Source organism: Neofelis nebulosa, chromosome 11, assembly GCF_028018385.1.
Source record: "Neofelis nebulosa isolate mNeoNeb1 chromosome 11, mNeoNeb1.pri, whole genome shotgun sequence".
NCBI classification, from domain to species: domain Eukaryota; kingdom Metazoa; phylum Chordata; class Mammalia; order Carnivora; family Felidae; genus Neofelis; species Neofelis nebulosa.
The window spans coordinates 13,137,440-13,163,725 of NC_080792.1; the positions used below are offsets into that span (position 1 = coordinate 13,137,440).

General features: G+C 42.5%; 1 protein-coding gene across 1 annotated transcript; it reads right to left on the bottom strand.

Annotated features, from left to right (window-relative positions):
- Window positions 1-6,546: 6,546 nt before the first annotated feature.
- On the bottom strand, window positions 6,547-22,249 carry SERPINB2 (serpin family B member 2). Its single transcript, XM_058691862.1, has 8 exons — window positions 22,121-22,249; window positions 17,931-18,107; window positions 13,776-13,895; window positions 12,331-12,459; window positions 11,705-11,822; window positions 9,144-9,286; window positions 8,115-8,279; window positions 6,547-7,531 (listed from the first exon to the last, which is right to left on the bottom strand). Exons 2-8 carry the CDS (start codon window positions 18,096-18,098, stop codon window positions 7,127-7,129), a joined length of 1,248 nt encoding a protein of 415 aa, XP_058547845.1. The 5' UTR covers window positions 18,099-18,107; window positions 22,121-22,249; the 3' UTR covers window positions 6,547-7,126.
- Between the last annotated feature and the right edge of the window lie 4,037 nt (window positions 22,250-26,286).

The window sequence follows — 26,286 nt, forward strand, 5'->3', positions numbered from 1 at the left end:
TCCAGACTCTGACTCCTGCCTCAGTTGTAGCTTCTGCTTACTGCTGAAGATGATGATAATCCTAGGCTAATATTACTTACCTAAAGAAAAAAACCACAACCTTGGGGTTGCAGTAATTTGAAATTTGCCAATGTCTATTTTTTTCTTGATAGATCCATTGCCATCTTGGAAATAACCTCCTTGGTCTCTTTACAGCTGTGTTCATTCAAATGATGCTCTGTTTACTGCCTCTATATCAAGCTTTATCTCTTCAAATCTCATGAATTACGTTCATATGAAAAATGCTTGACTCTTCCAAAACGTACTGACCATGAAGGGAGGAGAGAGTAATATCTTTGGGCCTGAGATCTTTGTCTTTCTACCTATGGTTTACAGTTATTCTAGAGTTTAATTCTTTGTAACGAATTCCTGAAAACAATAATTTTATCTAATGAAAGAGCTAATTTCTCGTGCAAAGTTAATATCTAGTTATCTTCAGCTTCATTAATTCTCTTGTTAATATCATCATTAATATACGAGGTATAGCCCAGAACATTAAAGAACAATTCCTGCCATTTTTTTAACAAAAAAACTTGTAGAAGTGGTAATCCATTAATGAAATTTGACCCAAGAGTAGAAAGTACCTTCTGAAGGAGGCAGAATTTTAGGATGATATTTTACAGGAAATAATTGATCCATACAGGGGTTAGACAATGATTTTTTTCAGGGAAGAGTATAAATGTGTAGGTCGGAATCCTACTATGCTATTTTCAGAATAAATTATTCTTCTGCAGTTTTCAAGAGTTATAGCTGTATCAGCTTACATGTATATAAATATATAAAAATGTAACACATGCATTATATATGTTAAATATGTAAATTTCAACCTGTCAAGGGCTTAGAGAAGAAGCTGGAGAACTATGAAAATAATAAAAAGACAGTGTCATTCATCAAAATATCACATCATAGATACACACAGTCCCAAAGAACCTCCCAGTCCCCTCTAATCCAATTGCCTTGTTTTATCTGCTAGGCAACTAAGGCCCAGAGAGGTTCAATGTGCTGCCCCATATGCACAGCCAGCTAAGAGCAAAGCTATCACTGCAACCCCATTCTCTGGACTGTGAATGCCATTGCTTTTGTCATCTCATTGTCTTTAAGATTTTAATGGTAAGGGGCACCTGGATGGTTCAGCGTCTGACTCTTGATTTCTGCTCAGGTCATGATCTCATAGTTCATGGGATCAAGCCCTTCGTCAGGCTCTGCGCTGATAGTGTTGAGCCTTCTTGGGGTTCTCTCTCTCCCTCTGTCTCTCTCTCTCCCTCTGTTCCTCTCCTGCTGTGCCTCTCTCTCTCTCTCTCAAAATAAATAAATAAACATTAAAAAAATATTTTAATGGTAAAAGGGAGAGATTGTGTGATGAAAGAAGGTGAACAGGAGGAATAAAGGAGAGAAGACTGTGTGAAGGAGGACGGTGTGGGAAAGATCCTCGCCCTATTTTCCATAAGAGGATACTCAACGCTCCTTGCCTTCCCGGTGATACTGATGATACTGCCTACTTTGTGGGGCTGTGTCTACCGGAATCCACCACTTCTATATTCACCCAAAGCCATTTTCTAGGGGAAGCAATAGTTTGGGGTGTTTCATGATGAGTGCGTAGTGGAAGATTGGGGCTTAGACTCTCCACGGAAGAGAAGGAAGCTAACGGTTCCTAGCGTGTGGTGATCAGGATGGGATGTTGACTGGGAGATCAGGGACGAAAGCCAGACCGTTAGTTCCATACATTAATGAGTGGCCTCAAATACATGTTGCCAAGCCTCTCTTCTAGAAGGGTTAGAAGGGTTGGGGCTCAATTATTCTAACAGTACTCTATTTCTCTTTGCCTAGGTTGACGGATACAGAGGTCGTCCATCTAGAAATGTGACTAAAGGAGATTCCGTTTAGTTTCACCATTCCTGGTAAAACAGTACCTCCTTTTAAATGAATGCTCTCTCTCCCCCTTTGCCCTCTTTCCCCTACAAACTTTGAAGCAGATTGGGGTTAAATCTGTCTGACTCGCACAGAATTCTTGAAGGGATGAAGCTTTCTTTACTTATTATTTCTGTCTGAGGGAGCTCTTGATCATTTGTTACTTACCTAGGCACTTCAGCAAAGAAGGGGAAAATAAATAAACACTTTAAAACAAAGAAAGTTTTACCATACCTTGTTTTTCTTCCACACGAGCAGAACTGGCAAGTGACTCCTTCTGTAAGCGATTGTGGCTGAGTTAAGTAACTTATAACTGTAGAAATCTTCTTTAAAAATTCTAGCACCTCCCTTTTCTTAGCCCCACCCTCTGATTCACTCTCAGAAACCCAGACACTCTTCCTTTCAAGTTTATCTTGGCCTAGAGCTCAAATAAAAAGACAGAGCTAGATGATTATGGTTTTGCCTGAATTACTTAATTAGCCACATTTTCCACGTCTGTCCGCATGTAGAGACCTGAACGCTGACAAATTGTAACCCACACTTTCCTTGCTTAATCTCTTCTCTAGGCTGCCAATTGGCAGCAAATATAGTGGTTTTCTCCAGTAGTCTTCTTAATTAAAAAAAAAAAAAAATAGAGGGGCACCTGGGTGGCTCAGTCCATTAAAAATCCGACTTCAGCTTAGGTCATGATCTCACAGTTTATGAGTTTGAGCCCCACATCAGGTTCTCTGCTGTCAGCATGGAGTCCGCTTCAGATGCTCTGTCTCCCTCTCTCTCTCCCTGCCCCTCCCCGCTCACTCTCTCTCTCTCTCAAAAATAAATAAACATTTAAAAAATTGCAAGAATTAAACATTTTTTAAATAGAAAACTCCAAATTAGTGGAATGGTAATGGGCAGTAAAACAGAAAATATTATGGGCGAAATATTTGCTGTTAAATCGTCAAAGCTGCTTTTTTTTTAAGGTGCCGTGTGTGAGAGGCAGCCAAGGAACATTGGTCCTCTTCTCCTTTGGTGTGTTGGTGTGGAACCCGGGCATAACTCCAACACGTTGGATGTCCATTCTCCCACCCCAGGGACAAGGGGACTGGATTAATGTTTTAGATACCGTCACTGAGTCAGATGCTGGTTCATCATTTTTTGATTATCTTTTACTTCTTCCTACGAATGTCCCCTCACTCCTCCGTATTTATTCCACAGGGAAAACAATAGTTGTTGTCTCATTTTCTACCGCTGTATGCCTGTGCTTGGCAAGGTGGTGAGAGGAATGGAGAGCAGGAAGGACAGGGGGAACATTCCAAAGGGATCGAAGGAGAGAAGGAGCCTCTCTACTTATGACAGATTTGGAACGTCCTTCATGCACTTTGCGTTTGTATCTCCATGGGACACACGTCTCGTGGGAACCTGGCTCAGCGTGTAACATTTGAATGTTAGTGGGGAACCCAGCACCGAGTTTTTCTCTGGACTTCACTAGAGAATGTGACTTGCAGTGGGAAATTCCGTGGTGCCTGCCCGACATGTGCTGAGCAGATAGTATTATCCACTGGTGCCTCCAGACTATTTTCAGCTGAAAGTATCACATGGAGGCTGGAGATTAAGGGGGCTTCTTTATCTTGACTGACAGCGGTTCACCAGAGAGTGACTTGGGCTGCGTTAATGCACAGCGTGGAGACTGGCTGTAGTTCATGTTGCACTAAATGCATCAATGTGGATTTTGCCAAACTGGCCAAGAAATTGTTTCATCTTCAGCAAAAGTCACAGACTAAGTTTTGCTCATTTGTTTCTCCTAACCCACCTCCAGATCCCTTTGCCACTTACCTCTCAAATTTCATATAGGTATACTCTCCCCGTCATTAAAATAATGGTTGTGCGTTATTCTGATGCCTGCTTGGGGGTGGGAAGGGAGAGAAAAAGAGGTAATAGTCTCCTTAGTTAACAATACAATATTATTAACCCAATTTTGTTTGTTGTTATTTATGGCCTGCCCTATGTATATGTGACGACACGTACAGACATTTCTAGTAGGGATGGAGAATAGGAACCATATGAATGGGCAACAAGAGTGAGAGGGATAGTTTTTGCTCTGGGATTTTTATGATATTTGGCATTTAGACCATATGAATGTATTAGATATTCCAAATAATTTTGAAACAGAAAGAACTCCTGATGCATCATTCTTCTTTTTTTTAATGTTTATTTATTTTTGAGAGACAGCATGAGCGGGGGAAGGGCAGAGAGAGAGGGAGACAGAGGATCTGAAGGGGCTCTGTGCTGACAGCAGCAAGCCTGATGTGCGGCTCGAACTTTCTACCTGTCAGAGCATGACGTGAGCCAAAGTCAGACACTCAACCGCCTGAGCCACCCCAGATGCCTCAATATTACTCAGATAGGAATCCAGGAAGAGCACAGATAGAGTGGGCAGAGACAATGAGTGGATAATAGCTATACTATTCCCTTTGCTTTGCTCTAAGAGAATAGTATAGTATAAAGACCGGGTGGCTTAAACAACAAACATCTTTTTTCACTTTTCCTACTTTCTGGAGGCTGGAGGTCTGAGATCAGGATGACAACACGGTTGGGTTCTTGGTAAGGGCTCTCTTCTTGATGGCTGTCTACTCTCTGTGTCCTCATATGGTGGAGAAAGGAAGCTCTGATCCCTTCATCTCCTCATAAGGACACCAATTACATCATGGGACTCCACCCTCATGACCTAATCTAACCATAACCACTTCCCAAAGGCCCCATCTCCAAATACCATTACATTAGGAATTAGGGTTTTAATATATGTAAGTGGGGGTGTGGTGGGACACAAACATTCGGTCCATAGCAATGGCCGAGAGTTTTCCAGAACCGATACAAGACACGAGTTTCCAGATGGAAAAAAAATGTGCCGATGAACAAGACAAACATTTGAGAACAATTTTTTAAAATATTCATAATGCAATGAAATATCAAGAACATCGTCGGAAACAGAATGAAAGTTATGAAAACTACAAGGAACAAGAATAATCTTGACATCAACGCTCCCATCAGCAAATCTGGTTCTAGAAGACAATAAAAATCACACCCTTAAAGTGCTGAAGAGGGCTTTGAACCTAGAATTTTATGTCCATATTCTAACTTAATAATGAGAGTGAAACCTGAAGACACAGTGATTCAGAAAGCTACTGCTTTCTTGCTGAATTATTGGAAGCACACAAAAGAATGAACTTCAGCATAAGAGAATGCAAGAGGTAAGAACCCTTAATTTTCTTTTTTTTTTTAAACGTTTATTTATTTTTTTGAGACAGAGAGAGACAGAGCATGAATGGGGGAGGGTCAGAGAGAGAGGGAGACACAGAATCCGAAACGGGCTCCAGGCTCTGAGCTGTCCGCACAGAGCCCGACGCGGGGCTTGAACTCACGGACCGTGAGATCATGACCTGAGCTGAAGTCGGACGCTCAACCGACTGAGCCCCCCAGGCGCCCCAAGAACACTTAATTTTCAATAATGTCTGATTTAGAGGAAGTAAACCACTGTTCAAGCCTTTAAAACTTAATTTTTTATAATTTTCTGGGATTCTACATTTTTAAAATTATTTTACTGTATTTAAGTAATCTCCACACCCAACATGGGGCTCAAACTCACGACCCCAAAATCAAGAGTTACACGTTCTACTGACTGAGCCAGCCAAGCGCCCCTGGGATTCTACTTCTGACAAGCTGACAGTGTAACAGTTTTATTTCTGACAAAGGTAATGATCACCAACACTAGTATTTATTAAACACTGTACACGATCTACATTCTTTTAATTGCTTATGATGTATGAATTCATTTAACCATCATGGCAACCTTATGGGAAAGCCTTACTTTTTCTAGTTGACAAGGAAAGAAAACCAAAGTATATAGAAGCACCATTCCAGGCCCATGGTTAGATGAGTCATAAGTGCCAACACTGAGATTTTAGGTGTGGACAGTCAAGGGCCTGAGGTAACCTGTTTAGCCACCATGTTCCAGTGGGTCATCGGTCCCTGTCTTCCAATACAAGCAGGGGGCTGCCTGGGAAACATTCCCAGGATCCAGTCACGTTCCTGCAGCCAGACTCTGCCACCAGCTCAGACTCCCCAAACTAGACCTGCCTTAGTTCTCAGGACTTAGAATACATTCTGCTCTGAGTAAGACCCACTCAAAAGCTTTCAGGGCTATTTTGAAACAAACACCCCTAAAAGAAGCCATTTGTATTTCTCCTCCAGCCCATTTCCCCTCCTCCGAACTCTCAGCTCAATGACCTTGACCTTGGTTCTATGTCTGAACCACTGGACTTGGTGTTTATTCCTGATATCCTTGAGTTTAAATGTGAGTATCCCCTAAGCACCAAGCCTCAAACTCTTCTGAATCACTGTGCCTTTGACTGCTATGAGAAGGCATCTCAAAACCATTTTTCACACGATCCCACCCCATTCCCAACAGTGGGGCTCCTTGCAGGATCAATTCTCCCCTTGTCTCCTTTATTGTGTGGGTTTTTTGGTCCCCCAAAATGAGACATGATGCTTGATTCCTGGGAATTGAGGTATAACGGTCTTATGGTCTAAAAACCTAGTGGAAGGACAACAAACAAATGGTTGTGTGGAGACATGTTTATTTTTTATATATTTGCAGTTTCACATAAGTTATAGACACAACCATGTGATACATTAAGGCTGGAAATGCACATAACATACATTTTCCTGTCGTTCACTGCTTTCTTCTGGGTATTTGTTATAAAGGGCATAGAAGGACTACTACTCATTCTTCATTATACAAATGAGCAAATCCATTTTTTTTAGGTAGAAAAGTAACTGATCACCTGCTTCTCTAACTATATCAGCTTCAGCAACTGGCGGTGAACAATAACAAAAACCATTATATAAAATAATAAATAATACAGTAAAAGTCAACGCTACAAAATAAACTAAATAGTAAGGAAGAACTAAATGGAACATCCTTCCACTTAGAGACCAAATGGTTAACAGGGTTGCAGAGTTATGGTTGACAGTGGTCTAGTTATTTCTGTACTTATCATTAGCGTGTAGTAGAAGTTGTTCAGAGGGGAAAAAAAAAACCAGAAATAGGTAGAAAAAGTCTCTAAATGGCAACTAACAGCAATTCTGAGGCTTACAGTTCATACTACAAAATACTGTGCAGAAACAGAACTTTTCCACTTTAGGGTGAGACAAACCTGCCAAAAAAGAGAATGTTCTTAGTGATTTTGTGCAGGATAAAGAAGAGAAAAGGATGATCCGCCACAAACTGTGGGCCACCGTGGCCAGTTCTCCCTGACATCGTGGCCCCGGTGCCAGCGGCTGCCTCAGTGCCCTCCTCGTTCACATCCACGGTGGCCTGATGGAACACTTTGGACAGAAACAGGTCATTCCTTTCAGACATTCCAGAGAAATCGGCCTGGCTCTTGCTGAAGGCATCCTCTAGGCCCATGCTCCTGAGAATGGATTGGAGCTCATAACGCTCTTCTAATTTGAACTGGGGCAGGTACACTTCCACATCATCTTCGGCCATCGTGTCTTTACTGGTCCACTTAATGAATTTATCATAGGTTATTTCCCTTTCGAGCTACAAATCCACACATTAAAAAAAAAAGTCAGTAAGTGCTCGCAAAAGAAGGAAAACAACTTAAAAGTCTAATGTTAAAAATCAATGACTTTAGGGCACCTGGGTGGCTCATTGGTTAAGAGTCTGACTTTGGCTCAGGTCATGATCTCGTGGTTCATGAGTTCAAGCCACACTTTGGGCTCAGCTCAGAGCCTGGAGCCTGCTTGGGATTCTGTGTCTCCCTCTCTCTCTGCCACCCCACCCCCCCCCACCTCCGGCTCATGCTCTGTCTCTGTCTGTCTGTCTGTCTCTCTCTCTCTCTCTCTCAAAAATAAACAAACATTTAAAAAAAATCAATGACTTTAACTTTACCACATTGTGGGTGATATAAAAATTCAATACACTGGTAAAATTTTTGCAGGAAGTTAGCCTGTGTGACATATTTTAATGCTCTGAATGAAAGTTTGTGACGTGCACATTTATTACTAACCAATTTATGTGTCTGTGAGAAACTGTATACCACTTTCTAAGGTGCAGACATGTTTATCAGGGAAAGTAAGTTTAGCTCCAGAGGTTTAAACCAATACAAGCTGGAACAGCTTACCAACTCCAAGCCAGTAGACATATTCCCAATTTCATCTGGAAGCAACAGGAACATGCTAACATCTCCAGTGTATGGGAGTTCTAGAATCTGAGTCTTTAGGTCCCTTATGTATCCAATGTTCAGGTCTTCACGCAGGTACATCATCTGAACAGGTGTGCGCTGAGTCTAAAATTATTAAAAAGCAAAATAAGGAAGTTGATATTAAGATGTCAAGAGTTTTACAATTAGACATAAAAGAGAATAGATTCGGCTTAGGTGTTGAGGAGATATATTCTTAAAAGTCAACAAAACAAATTATTTGTATGCCCTTATAGTTATTTTTAAGATGGACAATAATAATAATTATAATAACACTAAAATATTTGTTTAGTACCTGCCATGGGCCAAGAATTCCTTGAAATCTCATTGAAACCTTACGATGGCCAAGTGTTATTGATCACAAAAATGGAACACATGGAAGATAAATAAGGTCTTGTCTGGTCAGTAGTAGAACCCTAGTGGTGGAGCCTACATCTACATCCACGATTGTATAATTACAAAGCCCATGGTCTCCACCACTATTCATATGGCCTCTCAGAAAATTACTGAGTGATACTCAGTAGTTTGAAAGAGTCAACCCACTGTCCAATGTGCATAATGTATGACGAGCAAGTCAGTGTCATGTGACCAGCTTCCAAACGTCCACTCAATATATCCCCCAGGCATCACTGTTCTTGGCTACTACTGAAAACTGCCAAGGCTTCACTTAACTTTGTGACATAAATGACAGAATGAATGTGGTCATTAACAAATAAACAGAGAATTCCCTCAAATTATTATAAAATTGGGAAAAAAAAAATCAGCCCGAAGGATGGTTTGGCACTGTGACAACATAATTCCTAGATTCACAGCCACTGAAGGCAATACTTGAAGAGAAACAGTTTATGCAGACTGTTCAGTTCATGCATGGTCTTTAAGTTTTCTTCCTCTGTCTTGGCTAAGATCCTAAAACATATTTCAGGAAAATTCATAATTCATCTTGTCTCATACCGCATTCACACGGAAAGGATAAAGCCTGTTTAATTTCTTCTCAAACGGAGTTTTCCACTTTCCTTTGAAGTAGACAGCATTCACCAGGACCATCTTGGTGTCCCTGTCTACAGAACCTTCAGGTAACAAGTCTGGGATTTTGCCTATGGAAAACATGACACATGTTAGGTTTCATGACCAAGAAGCGTGACCTTACTATGATTTGAAATCCTTGGAGTCACCATCAAACTCGTCATCTACAATTGTCAAACTCTGCAGAGGTGATGGCCTCAAGCTCAAGTTTTTCTCCCAATTTATTCAAAGCATAAATAAAGCAGACCACATTTCTCAGAAGGTTTGCAAATTCCAAGAGAAAATGGAGGAGTAATGCATCGAAAATTTAGAATGACCATCAAACTTGGAAAGACTTTCACCTCCTTTGTTCTCTCAAAGTCTCTCAAAGTTTGGTGCTCCTTCTAGATCTGGTCCAGACAATCAATGGGTCTGATCCATGGATCCATTCAAAAACTTTTTTTTTTTTTTTTTTTAAAGTCCTGCTAGACCTTCACTAGGAGTCATACAGAAACAAGAGGAGAAAAAAAGAAATACTGCCCTGGTGGGGCTGAGAATATTGGAAGAGGCATTCAAAACCAGCTGTCAAACAATGTGTAAGAAACTATGAGATTGCAAAGTCCCATGGCAATGCAGAGAAGGGAATACAAGAGTGTGCCCGGGAAGGAAGGTTCTCAGAAATTGGAACATCCAAGGATGGCTTGGCATTGTAACAATGTAATTCTTAGATTCACAGCCACTGAAGGCAATACTTGAAGAGAAACGGTTCGTGCTCTTCCAAAAAAGAAAAACTTCCACATGTCTCCTGAATTCTGCAGTTTTTACTTTCATTTCTGTTAATCTTCACGTTCTCTGCTTCCTGTGTGTCTCCAGTTCATCACTATTTTAGAATAGTAATTTCAAAATCCACAATAGAAATGAATAACAGAAGTAGATGGACTATTTTCAGAGAAACAAAAATATTTTTGAAATTCTACAGAGCTTAATTCATATGCTTTTTCCCAGTATGGGAGCCGGGAAACCCAGCCACGCCAAACTATTGCCGGAAACAATGTTTTACACACAAGTCACGTGAAATGTTGTTTTTTGCCTAAGTTACCAAACAAACTCTTTAAACATCCAAATGAAGAATTCCAGAATGAGACTAGGGATCAAAGAAGAGGAACCCCCAGCTTCACCACTCACTGATAGTGAAATCTTGAATGAGTTGATTAACGTCTCAGGGGCCTGGAGTCTACAACCCTAAAGGGGTAAATTTGGATAAGTTATCTCCAAGGACCTTTCCAGTCCTAACAGCTCATTAATCTATGAAATACCAAAACAGCTCTGCCTTCATAATAATCTCTGTTTTTCTTCTTAGAAATCCATCTATATGTTGCTATTCAGTAATTATTTGTTTAAGACTTATAATTCTACGTGGAAATTTGGAAGAATGAAGGCTTTCCATTATCAGCCAAAGACTGTGCTAATTTTTGCGAGGACACAGGAGAGGTGGACATATTGGCCCTCCCCGCAAGTATGGTGGTCTATGTGGGATGGCAAAGTTAACAAACTCAAATGCATTCGGTAACAGTTCAAGGCTGTACAAGGCAAACCTTAACAGGCATCATGAAGCTGACAAAGCACCAAAGGAGTGGAGAAGAGGGGGAGATGAGAACGTGGCTGGGAGATGCCTCTAGGCAAGGCTAGGACTTTGGTTTGCCACTTAAACTCTGAAGTTAAGGAACGCATAAAAAGTAAGCATGGCGGTAGGAATGAGCTCGAGAGCCAAGAGTGGTGAAGCACAGGCTGTTGGATTAAACTAGAGTCTGGGTTCTGTTTCATTTGCCATTTTCAGCCTCCTTCGCATGTTCAGCGCCTGGCACATAATATGTGATGGATAAATACCATTGTTGACTGAAGGATTGAATTCAGGAACAACGGACGGAAGGTTTAATTAAGTTTGAGTCCTTGTGACGAATACAAAGTGAGGCAGGAGCCTTCACAAAGAATTGGGGGCTTGAGCTGCAACAGCAGAAGTGGTTTATCAGGGACCAAAGGAACTTCACGGCAGATGGACTCTGAATGGTGAAAAACAGTTAAAATAGTTTTCTGGCCCCTCTCTTTCTACTGCCGATGGTCTCACACCGGTTACTCACTGGAGGGTCACATCTCTTTTCTTTGTTTTTGTCCACAGTAGACACAGAGCACAATGATTTCAGTTCTGATTATTTCCTACATTGGAAAACATGTCTGTCTGCTGTCACAGTCCATCCCAAGGTCACATCAAAATCAGATTATTTAAGTACCGAACTTACATCTTCCATTAGTTAGACCTCAACTATTTTTCTCACTTAAAATGCCACTCAGCTAAACAAGAAAAAGGTTACATTAAGCAAATAACTAAGATTGGGTGAATTTTAAGGGAGTTAGGGCTAAGTATAGGAATGATTTTTTTTTTTTTTTTTTTTTTTGGTAAATAGATCAGAGTTTTATAAGAGAAGAACAGAAAATAATTGCTTTGGTTTTACCTTTGGTTTGAGTCTTGACCCAGGAATTAATCTCTTTTCTGGCTTCTTCTGCACATTCTAGGAAGTCAAGTGCCTGGGGTTCCGTAGAGTAGTATTTATTGGACAGTTGTATATATTCCTTTAAAACAAGAAATGGGCCAAAGGTTACATCGAATATATACCGAACAAGTCTTAGTATAATTGTAAATCACGAGCTCTCCTATCAAGACTCAGGGGCCTGAGTAGGTAGGGGTAGGGGTGGAGGGGGATGGGGGGGTTGGGGGCTGGAAGAGGAAATGGTGTGGATTATAAGTGCTCTGTTGACCCTCTTCCCCACACTCATTTGCCCTCCTGCACTGTGCGTTATAGACACTAGGTAGGAGGGAAAGGCTGGGCTTGTGGTAGCAGCTCTGGAAATCACTGTCCCTCTATATTTAGGACTCATTCTGCACACGAGGCTTTTGCAGCCATGGGAGGGGTCATCCAACAAGGGGAGCCTGCCACGACCAAGGGCGTTCAGGAGCCTTAGGGAGCTTGCGTGGAACTCTGATTCTCTCCACGACTACAGATTCTCTCAGACTACAGCTTTGAAAGTGACCTCATGGCATGTTGGGGGCCTTGCAATTTCAATTACAGGTTTCACTTACTTCCTTGAATTTCGCAGACTTCTCTCCAAACAGCTTATTGACAGTCTCCAATAAATACCCCCCTGTGGATGCGTTGATTGCAGAGCTGAGCGAATGGAAAGATGAATGGATTTTATCTCCAGCTTGTGCCTTAAACAGAAAAGAGGGACTCTATTTATATAACACAGGACGACTAAACAAGTTATTTCTTAAGCAAACATTTTTTTTTCAATGCAACAATAAAATGCTGTATTAAGATATACTTTTTTCTGACGCTTTAGAGGAATCTCTGAGGAAATACTTTTGATGCAGTGCATTAAAACTAATGAGGTAATGTTTCACTTGTTTCAAATTTTGCTGCGCCTACAGGTTGTACTTAACCGTGAAGTGACCGACATCTTAAAGAAAGTGAGGCTTCTTTTATGATTTCCTAAACTTCCAGGTCTCTAAGGAATTTTATTACATTAACATTTAAAATCTAGACGGGATCTAGAAAAAGTTCATATAATGCCTGAAAGTACCCATTTTACAATTAAAGGGCAGTTTGTGCAGTGGAAAATCTGGGTTTTCGGAAGCCTTGAAAACAAAGAGGAATTCTGATCCTCAACCCCGAGTTTGTAAGCATGATGATAGACAATGGGGCTTAGTCGCTGCAGCAGCCAAGCCCGGAACCCTGCAGATGGACTGTCCCAGGTGTCACGGGAGACCTGGCTGAGTCTCCATATTGAAGGGGGTCTCTCCACTGCCTCTAGCCCATAATTCCTTGGGCAGTGGACAGATGGAGTACCATTCCCAAGAAGGAAGCTATGGGAGGTATCTCCCCCGCCTAACTCACAAGCGTGATTATGGAAGTTGTTTATTCAATAGGAGCACATCTATGCCCAGTTCTTGTAAGTTAGCTGGATAGCTTGTGTTTAAGGAAATAGAGTACTGAGAAAAGATATTAGTCTGAGATAGACAGATGATAAATAGATACATACACACACACACACACACACACACACACACACACACATTACACACATGGACAGATGATAGATAGAGGGGTCTGGAGGGAGATCTAAGTGTCGATGGTCTCTCACAAAATCACTGGGCACGACCTACCCCACTCCTCAAGTTTTGGTCACTCCTTACCTTCTCCTACCTGGAACTCTGCATCCGTGCATGTGTATTCTAGGAGTTGCTACCTCAGTTTCAGAATAAATTACACATGCCCAGCTCCGGGTGTGATCAAATTTAGACTCAGTCTTGGCCTGAAAGTCATAAAGTATAGCTTCTACCCCGGCCCTGCCCGTGCTTCGCGGTGTGCCCGTAGGATATTTATTTAAGGGTTCTGAGTCTCAGTTTTCTTTCGATGAACAGGGGAAGTTGTACTAGTTTCTTTCCTTGTCTAACATTGTGACTTTAAGACAAGAAGATTCCAGAAATAAAATACAAAAGAAATTAGGAACCAGTGAGTCAGATACCTGCAAAATAGCCTCAGGATAAGGGCCCTTCTGGATCTGCTGCATGAGTTCACAGCCCGTGAACTTCTCCGGGGTCACTGCAGGGACGTCATGGGCTCCAACTTTGTTAAACTGAAACACCTACAATTGGAATTAGAGGGAATAGATTTATGAGTATATTTTCCTGCTAGATTACTTGACCCGTAAACCAGTGGCAATCAAATACCTCTTAGTGGTCCTGTCTGTTTCCCTGCCTTTGCGTCGGGGAACGAGCACAGATACTCTTTATACAAAATATACTAGAATATATATTGTATTATAATATAAAAATAATATATATTTTTACATAATATATAAGAAATTTCCCTCATAGAAAACAGCCTGAGTTATTTTATATTAATCCATATGCTGGCCATTTTGACAACAATTTGTTACTATGGATATGATTTATAACCTCTTCACGAAATCATCTAAATTATCATCCAGCCCATAAGTTGCCTTGATAAAAAAATGCCAGTATTTTGAAGAAAGTAATAAAGTTAATTCGTGACCTCCCTTTTCAACGGCCTTATGTACTACATACTTTTAATCTGTCAAAAACTACAAGACAAAGTCAGTTTGAGCATAAAAACAGCTAATCTTAACAGGTATCGCCTAAAATACTCACACATACCGTATTACACATAGAAATGAACATCCAGGTGGGGGGCAGGTGACAGGGGTCAGTTGACACTATGAACCTCTTTATGTTGTAGGTGGCAGATCCAGATATCACAGTGAAGCTGGCAGGTGCAGACTGGCCCTCTATGAAGCTGCCTCAGACTCCTTCCCAGCATTACAACTTTCCAGCCTGGCCTCTCCAGGCTCAGCACCCCCAGGCTGGCCCTGTACCCAGGCCTCCCGCCAGCCTCCAACAGCCCTTGGGTCCCACTGGTCCTGCGGCACATCCCTTGTGGGGCCCACGGTGAGGAGGAACTGATCTGGTAAACAGACTGATGGTGGGGACTCGGCTACCAAAGGAAAGGCAGGCTTATCCAGCCAGGGGGTGAGTGTCTGGGTTGGAAGGAAAGGTGGCAGGGGTTGTGGGATCTTTCTCTGCTCCTCAGATTCTACACCATAAGTCCTAGCTGACCTTCTGAAGAGAAGTGGTCCTACTCTGTCCCTGAAACAGCATTTCTGGTTTTCATCCCTCCTAGGGAGGGTGATGCTTAAATCAGGAGTCTCCTGGGTAGCACTAAAGCCTTCCTGAGACACTGCAAAGCCTTCCTGAATCATTGCAAAAGCCCCTGCAGAAACTGGGAAATGGGAGGGGGGACCCTGGGCCGTGCTGAGTCATGGAGTAAATAGGGAGGCAGGCACACTGCCCAGATAGGCAGCTGAGCCGGGGCGGGTCTGTGGCCTTATCCTGAACAGAAGAGCTGGAAGAGAGGCACCTGGGTGGCTCAGTCAGTAGAGCGTTCCAACTTCAGCTCAGGTCATGATCTCACAGTTCATGGGTTTGAGCCCCGTGTCGGGCTCTGTGCTGACAGCTCAGAGCCCAGAGCCTGCTTCCGATTCTGTGTCTCCCTCTCTCTCTGCTCCTCCCCCACTCATGCTCTATGGCTCTCTCTCTCAAAAATAAATAAACACTACAAAAAAAGTAGAAAATAAAAAGAGCTAGAAGAAACACTCCTTGCTTGCATGCCGGTCTCACATAGATGTGTGCTACCAGAGTTCATCCTTTCGATGTCTTCCTTTCTTCCCACTACAACACCACCGTCTTTACCAGCCGCACCAATTCTCAACAATGCAGCCGCTTCCTGCCCCTGCTTCCTTATCTGCAAAATGAGTATGGTGATCATAGACTCTGCCTCATAGGATTGTGTAGCATGGGGGCAAATTCATAAAACGCTCTTAGAAAGGTGCCTCGCTAAGGCACTAATAAAGCATTAGCTGTTAGACCAAGGACTGCCAGCAGCTGCTTTTCATGTTATCTCTAATCTGCACAACTGTCTTGCAGGCTGGGTATTTCCATTCTCATACCGTAGATGAGAAAACTGAGGTGCAGGGACTTTCAATGCCTTTCCTCACACACCTCATAAAGAGTGGCAAAGCCACCGCTCAAACCCAACCTGGCCTGTCCCCCCAAGTCCTTGCTTCCTCCTCCAAGCCAACCAGCCTATTTTTCTTTTTAGTAGAGAATTAACCAAATTTGCCTTTAAAGTTTAAAATCCGTACATGCAGCGGAGTTACAGGAAAACATAAAATCCTTGCATAGACCCACGAGCTTAAAGCTCTTTCCCAATACGGAAAAGCTGTACTGTGCCCAGAGTGACCAGCAAGTTCATTTGCCTTTGGGATCAAAATCTATTTTTCCATTTTAACAACGTAGAGTACTTACTTCACTTATCATTTTCCCTCAAAACATATCGCTTCTGATCCCTTCTTCATTAAAAAAAAATTGAGACCCAGGGCGCCTAGGTGGCTCAGTCGGTTAAGCGTCCGACTTCAGCTCAGGTCATGATCTCGGGGTCCATGAGTTCAAGCCCCGCGTCGGGCTCTGGGCTGACAGCTCAGAGCCTGGAGCCTGCTTCGGATTCTGTGTGTGTCTCCCTCTCTCTCTCTGTCCTCCCCAACTCGTGCTCTGTCTCTCAAAAATAAATAGACATTAAAAAATTTTTTTTTAATTAAGACCCCGCCGTTTTCTAAAGTTTGCAACGCAGCTCACGGTTTTTCTTTTTTCAAGGGGAAGAAAATTAAGAGGAAGAGGTGTTGCCAAATGTTGCTGGTATCAGAGTTGAGCAACCGAATTTTGTTGAAAGTCTTGATGGCTAAACTACCAAGCACACACAGGGAGTGATGGTTTTTTTCTTCCTTTCCTCCTGCAGTGAGATTGGCTAACACTCTTTCTGTGAACCACCTCAAGCAAGGCCCAAGGTAAATGGGTCACTGTGCACCAGAGGACGCATCTGCACTCAGCCATGGTTCTCATGGGAAACGCGAACATGGCCAGGGGCACTTTGGCGTGACTCAAACACAGTCCGTGCTTGTGAGAAAGTGGAGACTGGATTTCAAGCACACAATGTCAAGGTTTGTGTGTCTGTGAATCTGAAAGAATCTTAATTGCGTGATGACCGTATCTGGCTCACGGACCGAGGATGTCTCAGGAACATGTGCCTTTTAAAAGTACCGAATTCATCCCGTGGGAGCGCCGTGGTGCGGGGTTCAATGTATTTCCAAGGCCCTTGACTCAGCGAAAGTGTCCCCTGACTGAGCTTATGTCCCTTCACCAAGGACTGAAGCCAGCGGCCTTGACGTAAATACCTCACAATGCTGCTGCACACCCTGCGGACCTCGATTTGGAAAACGGAGCCGTCGTGCCACACCCCATTTTGTTGACATGACCCCACGGGGTGGATAACGTGGCCGAGGCCCTGTGATGTCACACGCTCCCCTTGTCTCTCCAGCAGTGTGGTGACCAACTCTTCATGACACTCTCTTAAAACCACTGGAGGGATTCTTTGATTGTGTGAGGAGCGGACACATCACAGCGGTAGACCATTGAAAGAGCCTGATCTAGGGGCACTTGGGCGGCTCAGTCAGTTAAGCCTCCGAATCTCGTTTTCAGCTCTGGTCACCGTCTCATGGTTTCATCAGTTCGAGCCCCGCATCGGGCCATGGGCTGACAGCGTGGAGTCTGCTCGGGATTCTCTCTCGCTCCCTGCCCCTCCCCCCGCTCGCACTGTCTCTGTCTGTCGCGAAACAAATGAACAAACTTAAAAACAAAACAAAAACCAGAGCCTGATCTAGGAGTGAAGAAACCGCAGGAGACCCTGGGAGCTGCTGGGCTCACACTGCCTTGTCTTCCAACTGTAAAATGACACTTGTCTTAAAGCCAAATGAGATAAAGCACGCAAAATGCTTTGGAAAGTGTAAACATTATGTTATAAGACACCGGATGTTGTCACTGTTTCCAGCCTTGCACGAGCAGAAACTCTGGTGCGCCCTCTGCACTCGACTCGACGGTTGTGAGTTTCCGTGGTTTAGCGGTTCTGCAGATTTGAATCTAGGCCACTTGTGTCGTAAGGGCACGTTACAATTGTTGCAGTCAAGCTACCTCCGAACCATGATATTGCGATTCTATCATTCCACTCAGGAATGACCCAGTCCTGGTTTGGGGCTTTCACAAACACTTACCCTGGCCATCTGGTCTGCAGTGTTGCCCCTGGCACCCAGGTAGACCATGGCCATGGTGGATGAGATACTCCAGGGGGAGAAGAAGAGATTCGGGGTGGTGCTGGTGTTTGCCAGATGCTTGAAAAAATTGAGGGCGAAGATCGTGTTTGCCACATAAAGGTCTTCCATTGTTTCAGCCTAGAAGGAAAGTGAGGAAGAAAAAAAAAAAAAACAGCTCTAAAATGTGACTCAATATTTTGGGTGATATCAGCAGAGTAGCACAGGGTGTACCCTGCACGGGACAGGGGCTCCCTCTCTGCTCTTCCTTTATGGAACCACATGAAGTAGAGGCCGGAGGGCGTCATGCTCGTGTGACCTGTGCAGCCACAAAGGGCTCCGTGCTTGGTGAGATGCTCTGCTCTCACCAGCTTGAGTAACTTACTCATAAAATAATGAAACTTAGTCATTTTAAACAGGGGGTTCTGCATTTTCTTTTTGCATTGGATCCTGGGGATGATGTGGCCGATCCTGAGATGTAGTGAACAGTTAAAAGATGAGTAGTGATACCCCACACAATAATAATAACAATAATAACAATAAACAGCGTCCATTAGATTCTTACTATACAACCGATGCTGTCCTAAACATTTTACCAACCATTGAATTCTTGCCAAACCCCGTTGAGAAAGGCATTGCTATTCATGTCTTACAAAGGAAGAAACTGCTGCCCAGAGCATCAGAGAAGTGACCAGCGTCCCTCACCTGGGAGGGGCAGGACTAGGCATTGAAGCCAGGTGGGGTGGCCTCCACGGTCATGCTCTCAAGCTCTGAGCTGCATCCACAAATATACAGCACGCACAGAAGCAAACACACACATATTCAAATGTGTGCCACATGCACACTTATTCTTGTTGGCCCCAGGTTGAGACTGTCAATCTTCTTTCAGATTCCCTGCTTCTAGAAGCGGCTTAGAGTCATTGTTTGAGGGTTGGTATTTTCACCCAGCTCCTACCTCCCGTCCCCCCGACCACCACCACACACACACCTACATCTGCAGCCGGCTATGAAACAGCTCCCTCTGCTAGGGAGTTCAGTATGGGGGTGCTGGAACGGCCACCTGCTTCTCCTGACACCCTCTAGCAGGAAAGACCATTGTAGGCAAAACCATAGAGATCATCCTGGGAGCATGAAACACGCACGTGCACGCGCGCGCACACACACACACACACACACACACACACACCCTATCACCACCTGAAGATAAAGGACAGACACACCTTCCGTGACCCAAGACTCCGTGTGCAGAGGAATGCATGGACACACCCGAGGTGTGTAGGTATCTGTTAGTACTGGCCAGTGATCATTTCTCGACTGTGTATTATGCTCTCACGGTGGCTTAAAACACACCCTATAATTAACCAAAATATATAAATCTACCACATGACGCTGACACTCACGATCCCACAGGAAATCTTCTGTGATGGTGGCTTCTCAGAGCTGAGGAGGGGCTGAGGGTAGGCCCCAAGGTGAAGGACATCCTGCATCTGTAGGCTTGGCTCACTCAGCAGGCTTCCGAACAAGGGCCAGCACTCACTTTCCTCCCAAACAAGGGCCAGCACTCACCTTCCTCCCCATCCGTGGCTGTCTTAGGTGACCACTTGGGTCATGAACCCTTCTTTTTAAGAAAAGTATTGCCATTTTGTTTCAAGGTTTCTCATTTGTATTTTATCAGGACACAGTTGTAAATTAAGCAAAAGTTGTCCCTGAAACTGTCACCTCTTCTCATTCAATCCTCACAGGATCTGCAAAAGGTAGATACTTTGCCTTATAGGTTACCTCCTGATGCTGAGACAGGCTAAGAAACTTGCATAAGGTACTTGCAATGGTGCAGGGATTCAAGCCTAGGTCTGCTTCAGAAACCCACTCGAGCCAATGCCCCCCACTGCCTGTCCTGCTGGTGATGAACTGCACTGTTGTGTGTAAGAGTTTGGGCAAGTTACTAGCTTGAGAAATGCTAGAAAGAGGAAATGAAAATAGGAAAGTAGTGAGTCTGTTATGCTCCTAGAAGGAGTATTAAGTTAAAGAAAGAAAGAAAGAAAGAACGAAAGAAAGAAAGAAAGAAAGAAAGAAAGAAAAAGAAAGAAAGAAAGAAAGAAAGAAAGAAAGAAAGAAAGAAAAAGAAAGAAAGAAAGAAAGAGAAAAAGAAAAGAAAAACAAAACAAAAAACCTCACTTTTGTTTTTTCTTGCTTCATCACTGAGATTAGATTAATTTGGGTGACTCAGAAATTTGTTTCCTCTTCCTCCTACTGATGTAAAACCATCTGTAAGTTAATTAGGCTTATTGGGCAGATGATTTTTGTAAATTATATCAATAATATTTTGGAAACAAACTGAGAATTAGCATAATAAATAAAATATTTCTCTAACCTCGTATGAAAAATGTAAATAAGGCCCCAGAGCCAGAAAAACGAACTGTAGGCTTCTCCTATATCGAAATCTTCATAGTCTCCTGTGTAGTAGGTCACTTTGACACTAACAAAACTTAAGTGTAAGTTTAAGTGTCAAGACAAGCTATTGGAGAGGCTTTTAATGCCAAGTTAGATTTCTGGCGACTTTATAAAGAAAAAAAAGTAAATAAGGACAAAATTCAATTGTCCCATATGCATTTGCTTCTTTTAAAAAGTCTAGCTTTTATTTTTTAGATAAAGTGCAATTAACCGCACGTAACATAAAACAGTAATATGTCACGTCTATACTGCCGTTACTAAATTCCTTCAGAAGCGTTGTTTTGTTTAATTTATGTAATCACTTGCCCAGGAGAATCTAGTAATATCTAGTTACCAAAGGATAAACATGCAGTTTGCCCAGCTAGTGAGCTCCGAAGCCACGAATCTCAGTCTTCTGATTCCGAGCCTGGTGCTTTTCAAATGGGGTTTGAGAAGCTTTTAGCCTTCTGAATCTATCAAGGCTTACAGAGAGTGCGTTTCCTCTCAGACAAGTCCATGGCTCACATTTGGGAGGGAATCTGCCCAAGACAATGTCAAACTGACATCCCAGAATGACATCAAATAGCATAATTGCCCCAAACAGGTAACACCTGTTGGAATTTCTTAACTCCCACAATTTACAGTTTCATTACCTTCCAAATATCATGCCGCTAATTAAGGTTTAATATTATCATGGAGAAGAATAAATGGAGAGCATATGTGGGGCTGGGCTCCGTGACATCTGTGTCACTTCCTGCAACACACGTTGACAAGTGTGCACTGGGACTCGGCACACGAACCAAGAGGTGGGGAGGGGCCCCCAGGCACACCATCACAGCCCTCTTCCCATGGACACTGGATGCCAGATCTGAGTTTGCTGTGGCTTGTGAAACAGTTTTGCGACTACAGGGTGGGAGTACTTAGAAATTGACCACAAACATCAATGCAAACAAAGAGAAAACAGTAACTTTCAGGAAACCTCCCACCCAAACTTATACATTCCCTTCCCAACAAAATCAAAAGCAATTCCTGTTGTTTGGTGACTTTCATAATGAATGTCTGTTTATGGTTATTAAATTATTTATGAAACTATTACTTCCACCAATCCAACAACTAGTTTGGCTAATTCTTCTCTTTCACTAAATTGACCAATTATAAACTAAACTTCAATAGATAACACTCTGGTGTTCAACTGACCCAACCCAGTTTGCTTCATTTCTGGTTTCTGATCGTTATAAAGACCGTCATCTTTTTTAAAAAATTTTTATGATATTTATATACAATTTATAGTTTACCTTCCTTGCCTAAATGAATATATGTTAATCAACCTAACTCTTTCCATCAAATTCAGTGCCAAAACCCTACTTAGTAAAGAACATCCATATTCTAACCTGTTCGATGAATTTGGCATCATCACCTGCGTGTGCACTTTGGTTTGGTTAATGCTACACAGGCATTTGCTGGCTCCTGAGATTCAAGATTAAGTCTTAATTTAGTGCCATATTAAATGTCAATTTGGTTCAATATTAAATGTAAATTTAGTTCAAATCTTAAGTGACAATATTTTCACTTAAAAAAATCTAAACGAGACATGCCCCTACATTTTTACTCTTTTTCTAAAGACATCCCACACTTTAATTTTCATTATATTAGTAATAGCAGCAGGAAAGAAGAAGAAATGAAACCATATTTCATGGAGATGGCCATGAAAATCAGTGAGATACCTGGTAATTCCCGGAGGCACTCCCGACAGGAAACAGTCCTCAGCGAGCTGTCTGAGTACACACATGGAGAAGGCTGGTTTTATAAAGCTCTGCCCCTCCCACAGAACATTTTTTTTCCCCTCTCTCTCCCTTTCTAATCTGTATCCTTTGAGTGATTCAACATTTTACTCAGAAAGACATCACTATTATAAAAATGCTTGTTTGCTAAGGCACCCTTTAAGAAATTTGTTCTAGAGGATGACGTCATTCAGAAACTTAAGAATTTTGCAATACCTACACATGCCTGTTAAAATTAGCTGAAGTCTGTCAGCCTCAGGTTCAAGTGTCCCCCTCTACACATGCGCCCAAGGACAGTGCCGAATTCTACAACGTCCCTCTTATCTTTGTGCAGGAAAGGCTGGTGGGTCTTTGCAATATTTAAAGACAATGCAATCCTTTTTCTCTCTCGAGTGTAAGCAGCCCCCAAGCGACTCTTGGGCATGGAAAGGAAAAGAAAAACCACTATTTTTCCTCCTTGGAGCTTATTTTAAACTGTCTTAAATTTCTCCAACTGTAATTTCCTAAATGATTCTGGTTCCACCCTAGTCCCCTGTCACCAGCCACACCCAAAGAACTTTCTATTTGCCCATCTTTCCAACGCAAATCTTATCTTCTATTATACAGATAAAATCCACTGTGTACTTGAAATTGACTTTTAACTGTAGAATCACGATGTTGAAAACTTGATTGAAGAAAATCACTAGGTGTTTCGATACAGCCAAAGGAATTTGAGGAACAGAAACAGATAAAAGACACAGTGAAAGATAATTTGGGTCTAAAACTGTTCGTAGTGCTGTAGCTTTTTGAAAAGTGCAACACACTGTGAAGGTGGCTTCTCTTCTCTTTGCTTTCCTGTTACGTATGGAAATCCCCAAGAAGGGATGAGTGGAAGTAAAATCATATCTCTTCTCCGCTGCTATGGGGAGCTCCATGGCCATGCGTGGGAGCTGGGTTGACAACCTGCATGCCGATGAAACCAAGACTATGGATTTGAGCCCCGTGTGAGCTGCTTATCTTGTCTGTGGTTCACAGAACCAGATCGACCCTCACCTCATCTTGCTCGTTTGAGTCTCTGGCCATAATGAGTGGAGGTGCCTTAACCCAAACCCCTCGTTATTATCAGAGGGACAATGGGATAGGCGTATTCTTCAGAATCTGTGTCTGGCAGCCAAAAGCTAAATTATGTGATTTTTTTTTTTTAATTGCTGGAAGATCTCAGGTCACTTGAAAAAAAAGCTGGAATCCCACACTCAACAATGATCTTTCAACTCCTAAGTGCTCCCATTACATCAAATGAAATTTTTGGGTAGCCGTTGACACTTTTCCAAGTTATTCTTCTCAACAGGAATGCCTCCTCCCTTCTCCCCACTGACCCACATCTGTGAGGTTCTACTCACATCCCAGAGATTCCATGAAATCCAGTTTGATTTCTACAATCTTCAGTGAACACATGCTATGCAGAACTGTACCTCTCAGAGCTACAACACGAAAATGTATTATTCATTGATTCACCATCTAATCGTGGGTGTTCTAAGTATTTTATTTGAGTGAACTTCTATTCCTCAGTAGATTCCACACTGGATTCCCCTTTAGCAGCAAGAACAGTGCTGAGCATCAAGTCGGTACTTACAAAATATCTTTTGACTGAGTGAAATGTCAAAATTTTCGAGAAAAGCCCTTTAGTGTGGTGAACAATGATAGGGATCCTGAGAGACTCAGAAAGCTCTAATTTGAATGTTCTTTCTGCCACTTATTAGTTGTATAATCTTGCACAAATTTCTTTCTCAACCTCTGTGAGCTTCAATTTCCTAATAATGCTGGTACTGTTCATTGCCTACACAGAAGCAATCCTCTTTGCTATTCTTCTCCCTGATTTTGTTTAGGTGTCAAGGGATTCCTTTATCTCAGGGACTAGTTGTTGGCCAAGGGGGATAGATATATGACCACATTCTGGTCAGTGAGGCTTGGGAGAAATCTGCTGGGGAATGTCTAGGCACATTTTTCCTTCCTGATAAGAAGGAGGCATGCAAAGAGATTTTCCCTATCCTATCCCATCCCCTTCTACCTGACTTTGAGCCTGACTGTACGAGGATGTGATGCCAGGAGATGCTCCCGCCATACATCAGCTACACAGGAAAGCCAAGAGGTTTGCAGAGATGCCAAAGCAGGGTCTTAACACCAGAGCACTCCCAAGTCAGTTCTGGAAATGACCTACCTCTGGTCTTCATTCTTGTTGTTATTGTTACATGAGATGATAAATAATAAGTCTATATTATTTAAGCATTCCTAAATGGCATAGACTTCTGTGAAGAATCAACGAGATCATGTCTGCCAGATGCTTAGCGTATTATCTTTCACACAGTAAGTGTTCCACAGGGTTAGCTAGTATAATGGAGTGATTGTTGGTGGCCAGATTTGGAAGTTGCCTTCCTGCCTAGATTAGAGAAATTTTATGAGCTCAGTATAAACAGAAACTATGGTCACACATCAAACCGCTGGAGGAAGCATAAAAGGCAATTTGTGATAAAAAGCCAAACTGAGTGGCGGAAGGATTGATAAATGTGTGTGAGGGCCTCAAGGAAACAATAAAGAGAAATGAAAAAAAAAATGAAGATTGAAAGGGGAAGGCACTAGAATTGCAGAAGTGGGAAGCGAAGACCGTTGAGCAGTTGTCTGAGATCTGCTTGGTGCAGCCGGTGTTGTAGGGGAAGGAGAGAGAGGAGAGGGGACCTGATATCAGACTGAGCTGAGATCTAATCTAAAGACATCCCGCATGAACTCTGGGGAAGGGAAGTTGCTTGTAAAAAGTGGAAGAAGAAGAAGGAGGAGGAGGAGGAGGAGGAGGAGAAGGAGAAAAAGAATCTGAAAAGTCTAGAAGAGGGAGAACCAGAAGGCTGAGACCCCTACCAGGAGACCACTGAAATAGTCCAATCAGTAAGTGGTTTAGAAGACCAGAGCTACGACACAGTGACTCTTAGCATCATCAAATCAACAAGGTGAAGTCTCTCGAACCTGAAATTGTACTTGCAGCAGCTGTATGTCAGATCACTTCTGTGGAAGTTGGGAATAAGGAAACAGCAGATTCCTTATCTTATCCTCCAGGAAAATGTGTGAGATCATCATATGGGGAAAATAGGATGCAACATTATACATGCAGTACAACCTCAACTATAGAAATAAAATATGTGCAGAAAGAGGACCTGAAGGGAGTGTGCCAAAATATAAAGTGACTCTAGTAAGTTTAGAGATGATTGTCAATTTCTTTTTTTACTTTAAACAATTCCCCCCATTTTCCACAATAGGCGTGCATTACTTTGACAACCAGAAATACGTGATCAAAGTGTCTATATCAAGGTGTATCTTTTCTTCCCGGGAGCACTACAGTGAAATATGCAGAAAGGACAAATAAGATCCAAAATAAGAAAACAACTGTTTAATAAAATTCTAATGTTCTACTTTGGAGATTACAGGCACTGTGTTTTTTGCTCGGAAACACCTGTCCAACTGTGACTGAGGGAGCTGCCCTTAACCACCACTCAGTGTCTGTCTCCCCGTACGTGGTAAGTACCATGACTCTATATCCACGACCGTCTTCCCCAGTGACGGAGACAGGCATTTGGCTCAAATTAGAGTGCTCACTAGGTGTTTGCTGAATGACTTCTTCATGCCCAGCACCTTGCAATGTTACTTCTTTTCTCTTTTCCACTTTGAATGAACAACCACTGGTGCTTCCACAGTCACCCTTCCCGTGTGATTTGCCGGTTGCTGGGAACTATCTCTCCACGAGCAGCAATGTCACCACTGAAATGATCCAAGGCGTGATACGATTGCAGGCCAAAAGGGAAGTCCCATTCTGACATAAAATTCCATCTAAGAATCTTATCTTACCAGTGACTTTCCATGAAATATCTTGAAACACTGTTTTTACAACGAAGATCGTTAACATTAATCAGCCCTAGTATTTCTTTTTTTTTTTTAATTTTTTTAACGTTTTTTTAATTTTTGAGACAGAGAGAGACAGAGCATGAACGGGGGAGGGGCAGAGAGACAGGGAGACACAGAATCGGAAGCAGGCTCCAGGCTCTGAGCCATCAGCCCAGAGCCCAACGTGGGGCTCGAACTCACGG

Bases quoted from the DNA above. Each gene is read 5' to 3' on its own strand.
- SERPINB2 (XM_058691862.1), bottom strand. From the start codon at position 18,098: ATGGAAGACCTTTATGTGGCAAACACGATCTTCGCCCTCAATTTTTTC. The intron at 11,823-12,330 runs GTAAGTGAAACC...CTTGTTTTAAAG, and splicing joins AGTCTGCGAAATTCAAGGAA to GAATATATACAACTGTCCAA. The intron at 7,532-8,114 runs GTAAGCTGTTCC...GTGGATTTGTAG, and splicing joins TGTCTACTGGCTTGGAGTTG to CTCGAAAGGGAAATAACCTA.